At 37.9% G+C, this 9,569-nt stretch overlaps 1 protein-coding gene across 1 annotated transcript in view; it reads left to right on the top strand.

The window, feature by feature from the left end:
- Window positions 1-9,569, top strand: part of LOC106867818 (inter-alpha-trypsin inhibitor heavy chain H5) — a 66,881-nt gene that overhangs the window by 41,456 nt on the left and 15,856 nt on the right. The window contains exons 9-10 of the mRNA XM_014912841.2: window positions 3,833-3,853; window positions 8,928-9,041. Of these exons, the coding sequence (XP_014768327.1) occupies window positions 3,833-3,853; window positions 8,928-9,041 (135 nt within the window). The remainder of the gene's footprint in view (window positions 1-3,832; window positions 3,854-8,927; window positions 9,042-9,569) is intronic.

Raw genomic sequence — 9,569 nt, 5'->3', positions numbered from 1 at the left:
ATATATATATATATATTGAAATCATAGTGATATCAATTTGGCAGCTGATGATGGGGACACATATTTGTTATGCTTGCTTGTGGATATTTATATCTTCATCTTGTTATTTTGAGTTGTTCTTCATTCTACTAAAGTGAAAAGGGGGCTCATGCAGTTTCACACCTACCCTTGAAAATTGTATATATTTTTTTTAAAAAATTTTGGGGGATTCTTATGTTTTAGATCTCGGTGATTACAAATATGCAAAGAAAGAAAATTAAGATTTGCTGTATTTATAATATAGTCGTTGAGGCAAGCAAAATGGATTTTGTTTCAGTTGAAACAGTGAGTCGAACAAAATGTATTTTGTTTCGGTTATTGTTCTTAATAAAACATAATACCACTCAGCTCCAGCATTTTGAGATCGTTATTGTCGGTGACATAACCATGTTTCTATGAACAGGTGACTCACAAACTCATGTAAGTTTTTTCTCAGTGTTTTAATTAAGTTCAAGCCAGTTGCTAACAAAGCAGCAAGACTTTTTGAGTAAAGAGAGTTCCTGGTGTTTGTAAATATGTTGTTGAGTTGGTGTGTTGATTGAGTTGTTAATGCTCATTGCTTCTTAGCTGGTACTGGCATACTACACAAAACATAAAACATCAACGTTCAGCTTTTGATGAGTGGTGGGCCCCACTGACAATTCTCTAACTAAGCCCCACACTTCCTAGCACCAGCCCCGCGTATATATGTTTGCATGTTCGTACAAATGAGCATGAGTGTATGTTTGTTTGTGTGCGCCTACGTGTACAAGTCAGCAGCTAACTCATTGCAGCCATTACACATTCAAGTTGTTACCATGCCATATTCCCAAATGATTGTAATTAAAATTGCCAAACTATGCAATTTATTATTCAATCCAAAAATTTCATATCTTTCTTGAGACAAATGCTAAAGTAATTCTATTTTGCTAATTCAGACAATATTCCCCAGCCCTTCCCTGCTTTCTTTTTCCTTTTTTTGGGAAATCCCACTCCCTGCAATATTTTCTGTAAACAAAACATATTTCATTCACCATGTAATATATATCTCCCAAATATTATTAAAAAACTAGGTTAAAATAATTTTTTATTTAAGCATGTGTGTATGTGTGGGTGGGGGTTGATGCATCATTTTTTTTTATATAAAATTAACCGAAATATGAAAAATACAAAAAAAAAATATACAAGCCAATAGATTTATTGGGATTTTTGACAAAAGACTGATTTACTTAGATTACTTGTGTTTAGAAGGCACAAAATCTCGTAGTTAAGGTGTTGCATTCATGGTTGTAATATCATGGGCAGTGCATTGTGCTCTTAAGCAAAACACTTCATTTCACATTATTCTGCAATCACTTCAACATCTGGCATGTGGCACACTGTGCCTCTGTACAATCGATGTCGATTTGATGGAAGGAGTGAGCTGATATACTGCACAAATATCTGATCACTGTTGACAAATCATCTGCAAAGGTTGTTCATAAAAAATTTGCAAGACCCACATCTCTCCTCAACAGGAGAGTCTCATGTTGAGGAGAGATGAGGGTCTTGCAAGTGTTTTGCTTAAGAGCACAATGCACTGCCCATCATATTACGACCATGATTGCAACACCTTAACTATCAGATTCTGTGCCTTCTAAACATAAGTAATCTAAGTAAATCAATCTTTTGTCAAAAATCCCAATAAATCTATTGGCTTGTATTTTTTTTTTGTATTTTTCATATTTCATTTAATATATAAATATATATATATATATATATATATATATATATATATATATATATATATATATAATAACTAGTAACACATATGAGTTGCTGTTCACTACAGCTGTTTCAGACATGTTCTTTACTGAGGAACAAGAGCTGTGGTTCTCAAACTTTTCAAAAATTTTACGTGCCAGTCCCCTTACAGATTTTTTGATGATTCATGGTCCCCTACAAATGCAGGATAATCAACATGGCAAAAAAAAAATGACATACATTCGTGTCCTGTAATTTCCGGACTATGGTCCACACTGCCCATAGATCCACAACCCTGAAAACCACAGCTTCATCCAGGCAATGCACCATTGGGATACAATAAATACACATGAAAATATGGGGAATCAATTGATCAATTGGTTACAAAACAAATGAGAAACGAAAAATACTGACAACACATGCACAGTCAACTGTTATATCTGCATATTTTCTATCAGCCAATTACACTTGTTGTACACGTATGATTAGCAAATGAATGTGTAGGAATGGCATGGGTTTTTGAGGCCAACAACAAAAAGGGATGATAGCATGCGATAAATTGAAAGTCTTGAAATTTTTAGACTTAACTGTCTCAAGCCACCCTGTTTTCATGATACTTCAGCATCCCTTCACAGCCCCCCACTAAAATCACTTTGCAATCCTCTAGGGGACCACAGACCCTAGTTTGAGAACCACTGAACAAGAGTGTTTCATCATGCAAAAATAAACCGTTTTCTTCTGGTGAATAAAGATAAAAATTAACAATTAAAACTTCTCTCCAAAAAGAACATAGTGCCAGATGACTCAACCAACTTAATGTCGGTGGCATTAGGTTCGTTGAGCCATCGGACATATAATGGAGGCACATATAATGGAGGCACATATAATGGAGGCACAATACCCTTATTTTGAGGGGGCGATATGTTTCGCCTTTGTATAACCTACCACAGCTGCATGGGATGGAGTACACACAGTCTTTGGTCATTTTCTCATCTATTGGTGCTTTTACTCAAAGGAGATATTTGTGAAGTGTTGTATTACTTTTGAATACCGTCCTGGTGTCATATGGGCCACGTATCTTTTGTATCTTTTCGGAGAGGCCTTTCACATAGGGTAGACAGACTGTGGACAGTTTATTGGTTTCATCCTCTCTTTTCTTCATAATTGGAGTGGATAGTATTTTTGCGGGGTAGTTGTTGCTTAATAGATTGTTATTGAGCTTGATCATTTCTTCGTGGTGTGTATCACGATTGCTACTTATATTCTTTGTTCAATGTTTTAGGCATTGAGCAATCCCTCTCTTTACACTGTACGGATGGTGGGAATTGAAGTTGAGGTATCTTCCAGTGAAGGTCGGCTTGTGGTATACATATGACCTGAATCCATACTTGGTGCGTGTTATTAATACATCCAGGAATGCTAGCTGATTGTCTTTTTCCTTTTCCATTGTGAACTGCATGGATGGCTTTATTGAGTTCACATGATCTAACAGCACTTGGACATCTTCCTGATGGGGCCAGAGTATAAAGGTGTCATCAACATATCGCAGCCATAGGGTTCAAAATTTCCCCATGACACCTGATGAAGGCTAGAGGGTATATCAGCCAAAACGTTGTGTTAACAACAAACAAGATGAGACAAATATCTGTCAAATGTAAATAATGTAAAGAGATATTGTTTCACTTTTAACACAATACAGAAACAGTGTAAGAGATAAGAGATTGCTCCGGGCTCGCATTAAGCAAGAAGTTGGAAATTGTTTTGGCTCATGACACTGCATGGACCCTAAGTAAGGCATGTGTAAAATTTGAATGAAATATGTTGGGTAGTTCTCGAGTTTTAGTGATGCACACAGACAGACAGACACACACACACACACACACACACACACACACACACACACACACACACACTCACACATACACACACACACACACACACACACATCCACATACACACATATAAACTCTGTTTATATTCAGATTACTGGTGTAAGTGACCAATAAGTTTTAATATTAATATATCCTATATCAAAGCACTCTCTTTATCTTGGTGTTTCTCTATATTGCAGCTAAGAGACGAGCCAGTGGATGTAAGTATTGCCAACTTTATATTCTTTGAATATTAAAACAAGAAACTTTATGATCTGAATTCAAATTCAGATCGACTTTGTCTTTCATAGTTTCAGGGTCTATAAAATAAGTACCATATGATTACTGCCTTTATGATAATAAATATCCACCATCCATCCCTTCTACTCACATTTAAGGTATTGTGCCTCCATTAAAAGTCGATACTTTACCAAAAAAAGTCGTTATTGTTATTGCTAAGATAACAGTAAGATGAAAGAACTTGTAACATTTTTCAGAGTCTTGGTCAAAGGAAGAAAATAATCAAAAGCAGTTCATCCATGTAGAAAATAATGGTTTCAATATTTTGGCATAAGGCTAGCAAAGTTTTTGGTGAAGGAGTTTGTGATTACATCAACAGTAATGCCCAACTGGTACTTTAGTTTATCAATCCTGCAAAAGGATGAATGCAAACTCAGCCTTGGCTGGATTTGAATTTAGAACATAAAGAACTGGAAGAAATGCTGCTAAGTGATTTGTCCAACATGCTAACAATTCTGCCAGCTTGCTTCCTTCATAATAGTAATAGCAATAATAACAATGATGATGATGATGATGATGATAATTATAAAGAAAGGACATGCATGATAATTGACATAGCATGTCCCAGTGACAACAGGATCAAGGAGAAAGAAGAAGAAAAACTAAACAGCTATGATAATTTGAAGTAGGAAATATGAAGGTTATGGTCAATGAGGAGAGTAGACATGATACCAGTAGTAATCGGTGCACTTGGAAGTATCAGAACCCAACTACCATCATGGCCCAAAAAGACTGGTACAAATGCAAAGGTAGAACACCTACAAAACTCAGCATTGCTTGGAACTGCAAGAGTTCTTCACAGGGTTCTTGGAGCATGACCAGTAAACAAGAGTCACCTTAGTCTGCTGGTTATGGACAGCTGACACTTTCTAACACATCCAGTAAAATATGCTGTGAGTTTGCATCAAACAATAATTCTTGGGGTCTGAATAATTCACCTCTGGTAAAACGGGTATTTTGTTCATATTCCTTAAACAACCCCTATTCAGAGACCTTTTAAGTAGGATGGCCCAGTCAACCTGAAGAAAATTCTAATTGAGTCTTCACTTGCAAGGTCAAGTGTTGTTTATCTTGATATGAGATCACCTTGTCACACACATATGACTGTGATGCATGTTCCTGGGGTACAGATGGATATATTAAGCCTTGTATATTTGTACCCCAAGGTCACTTTGACGGCATGTGCTGCTCTCTTACTCAATAATAATAATCCTTTCTTTTATAGGCATGAGGCCTGAAATTTTGATTACATTAACTCCTGTACTCAACTGGTACTTATTTTATTGACCCCGAAAGGGTGAAAGGTGAAGTTGAACATGGCAGAATTTAATTTCAAAAAGTAAGGAAATGGAAGAAACGCTGCCAAGTATTTCGTCTGACATGCTAATGATTCTACCAGCTCACTGCCTTAATTCATGTAGAAAATAATAAGTGATCAAAGTGAATATTGATTTTGTTAATGTTTACAGTAGAAAGGCAATGAGCTCGTTAAAACATCAAACAATACCTCATGGTATTTGTTCTAGTTCCCTACACTGTGAGTTCAAATCCCACAAAGGTCAACTTAGTCTTAAGCTGGCAGAATCCTTAACATGCCAGGCAAAATGTTTTGTAGCATTTCCTCCATCTTTACGTTCTGAATTCAAATTCTGCTGAGGTTGACTTTACTCCTCATCCTTTTGGGGTCGATAAAATAATTACCAGTTAAGTGCTGGGGTTGATGTAGTCGACTTGCTCCCCCTTGAAATTGCTGGCCTTGTGCAAAAATATGAAATACTATTTTCATACATTATTCATTTTATCAGATGGATAATTAGCTCATTACTTAACTAGCAACAGTTTTTTAACTTTTAAGTGATATTAATTACTTTTTATTTTCCCAAATGGTTTGGTGTCTTCCGTGAAACATTTGACTTAAGAAAAACAATGAGCACTTGCAAACTGGGATTTAAGCTACTTTTTCCTACAAGGCCACTTGTTTATTTATTAGGAGAATCTAACACCACTACAAAAACCTTAGCTCATAATACAAACATATAAGATTTCAAATATATTGCAACTCTTATTTTACTAAATGATAAAACTAATATATAGAAGTATGTATGGATATAACACATGTAAATATATGTGTGTGTGTATCTACAGATATATATATATATGTATATATATATATATATATATATATATATATATATATATATATATATATATATATATATATATATATACACATACATACATACATACATACGCACGCACATTTACACACAAAATCTTATAGTGATGGAAGAGTGGTGATGTATGTGTGTGTGTGTACACTTTTACTAAACCTCCTCTGATAGGTGGCATTTGGTGAATAACTGAGTTTGATGTTGCTGCCCTCATCTGCACTTCTTGCCACTTGGTAGGTTTATCTGGGACTCTTGACAGGAGGAGATCCAGTTTTGTTTTGAAGACACCTACATCCACCCCATGTAGATCTCTTAAGCTTTGTGGGAGGATATTGAAGAGCTGTGGGCCTTTGAAACCCAAGCTGTTGCAGTATCTGATTCTTTATTCTGATAGCAATGTTGGAATTTTCGGTACTATGTAGTGGTGCCCCATTCTGCTGTTTGTGTAAATTACAATGCCAAAGTTAAGTATAAGTTCTAGGATTTTACAGATATATATTGCTGCATATCTTTCCTGCCTTTGTTCTAGAGAGTAAGCCTTAACTCTTTCAGTCTCTCGGAGTAGCTGACATGCTAATTTTACACTGTTTGATGACCATACTTTGAAGCAGTAATCTGAAAGACTGGGGGCAAATGTCCTCCAGAAGGCATCATGATTTCCTGTTCTCTCGTTCTGAAAGTTCAAAGGATCCATCCAGTCAGCTGTCAATATTTTTTTGTCAACTTAGAAATATGCACCTGGAAAGATACATCATTACTCATATCATTGCCCAGGTTGCTCACTGATTTTGATTCAAGAATTGCAATTCCTCTGGGGCCAGTACATCTTGTCTGCTTTTCATTCAGCTTCATTTGTTGGTAGCACAGGGCTTGGAATTTTCCAGCATTTAACTGTATGTTATTTTCCTCAGCCCACCTGTATATTGTGTGCAACTCCTGTTGCAGATGCGCAACATCTCCAGCGTTCTGTATCCTCTGAGAGACTATTGCATCATCTGCATAGCTAGCTGAGCATCTGAGGATATGTCTGAGAGGGCCACTATGCACAACAGTGGCCCCAGGACAGTGCTCTGTGGGACACCACTCATTATTTGTGTTTCCTTGGAGGTAGTCCCATTGGCTACCACTACCTGACTTCTATCTTTTGGGAAGTCATGGAACCATTCTCTTAGTCTTCCATTTATGCTGAGATTACACAGCTTGTGACATTTCATACCATGATTGACTTTAACAAAAGCTTTACAAAGTCAAGATATATCACCTTCACATTTGGATTGTTGAGCAGCTGCTTTAACGCCCAGTCATAGTGCCACAAGAGCTGTGTCAGGCAGCTTCTCCCTGGCTGAAAGGTGTGCTGGGTGTCAGTCAGCAAGTCATTCTCTTAAAGGAGTGCAATTAGTTTCTTTCAAACTATTCGTTCCATGACTTTGCTGATGTATGAAATCAGAAAGATAGGCCCATAGTTTTTAGAATTTGCTCTGCTTCCTCCTTTATGATAAGGGTATATTATTCCCTCCTTCAGTTTGCCTGGGAGCTCACCACTTGCAAGGAAGATCAGAAAAGAAACTACAGTGGTTTGCAAGGGCTCGTTTGCATGATTTGAGAAGGATTGCTGGGAATCCATCAGGGCCAGCAGCTGAGTTTGAGTCTACCTCATCTATTGCCAGTGTTACATCATTTTCTTTGATGTTGATGTAATCAATTGTTACTGCCTCCCTTTTTATATCTGTAGTTGTAAAGAATTCTAGAGATTAGCTGACTTGCACGTTCCCTAAAGGTGAGTGAAGAATTGTGTGTGTGTGTGTGTGTGTGTGTGTGTGTGTGTGTGTGTGTGTGTGTGTGTGTGTGTGTGCGGGTCTGTGTGTGTGAGTATGTGTGCATATATTTATATATGTATTGTGTGTTGAAAATGCACAGGTACAATAAACACCAAAAATGTACAGAAAATAGACTCTATCAACTACCACTGGGGTAAGCTAGAGGTAGTTGACAGCTTATGTTATTCTAAGTGACCAAGTTAGTAGCGGAACTGGATACTCCAAGAGCGTAGCTGTAAGAATAAGATTAGGCTGGGCAAAGTCCAAAGAGTTCCTACCTCTGCTAGCAACAAAGAGCCTCTCCTTCAGAGTGAAAGGCAGATTGTATGATGACTGTGTGTGAAAAGCTATGCTACACAGCAGTGAAACATAGGCTGTGACAGCTGAAGACATGCGTAGACTTCAAAGAAATGAAGCCAGTATGCTTCTCTAGAAGTGCAATGTCAGTGTGCATGTTTGACAGAGTGTAAGCATCTTGAGAGAAAAGTTAGGCATAAGAGGCATCAGATGTGGTGTGCAAAAGGGACAATTGCACTGGTATGGTTATGTAATGCATATGGATGAGGACAGCTGTGTAAAGGAGTGCCAATCTCTAAGTGTGGAGGGCATCTGTAGAAAAGGTAGACCCAGGAAGACATAGGACAAGGTGGTGAAGCATCATTTCCACACATTGGGTCTCACAGAGTCAATGACTAGTGACCAAAACCTTTGGCGATATGCTGTTCTTGAGAAGACCTGTCAAGCTGAGTGAAATCATAGTTGTGGCTGAGGCTGGTGTCACATAACTGGCACCCGTGCTAATCTTGGAGTGGTTGGTGTTAGGACGGGCATCCACCTGTAGAAACCATGCCAAATCAGACTGAAGTCTGGTGCAGCCTTCCAGCTTGCCAGCCCTGGTCAAACCGTCCAACCCATGCCAGCATGGACAATGTACACTAAATGATGATGATTGTATAGAAACAAATCTGATGTCGTTTTTTTCCTTCTATTTTCTTTATTTCCAACAGTGGTTTATGACCCACACTTCATTGTTGAGTTGCCTACACTTGAATTTCCACTCTGTTTTGAAGTCCTGGCCAAATCTGGACAGAATATATTGCTCCTTGATGATCCAGCAACAGGTTAGTGCTCCCACTTCTTGTTCATCCTTTTGTCTTCCATCCTACTTTCTATCTGGATGTCTTTTATATTTTATCTGTTTCAGTCATTAGACTGTGACCATGCTGGGGCACTGCCCTGAACAACCTTTCGTCAAATGAATTGGCCCTTGTCCTTATTTTCTTAAGCCTGGTACTTATTCTTTGCCAAACCGCTAATTTACGGGCACATAAACAGACTGACAGCAGTTGTCAAATGGTGGTGGGACACACACACACACACACACACACACATACACGCACACACACACACACACACACACACACACACATACAAAACACACACACAAAACACACACATATACAATGGGCTTATTTCAGTTTCCATCTACTAAAGCCATTCACAAGGCTTTGGTTGGCCCAAGGCTGTATTAGAAGACAGTTGCCTAAGGTGCCACACAGTGGGACTGAACCTGGAACCACATTGATGGAAAGCAAGCTTCTTACTGCACGACCACACCTGTGCCTACACATACATACATACTTACATAC

The sequence above is a fragment of the Octopus bimaculoides genome, chromosome 23 (assembly GCF_001194135.2).
Source record: "Octopus bimaculoides isolate UCB-OBI-ISO-001 chromosome 23, ASM119413v2, whole genome shotgun sequence".
Lineage (NCBI taxonomy): Eukaryota > Metazoa > Mollusca > Cephalopoda > Octopoda > Octopodidae > Octopus > Octopus bimaculoides.
This window is presented reverse-complemented; position numbering and strand designations above follow the sequence as displayed.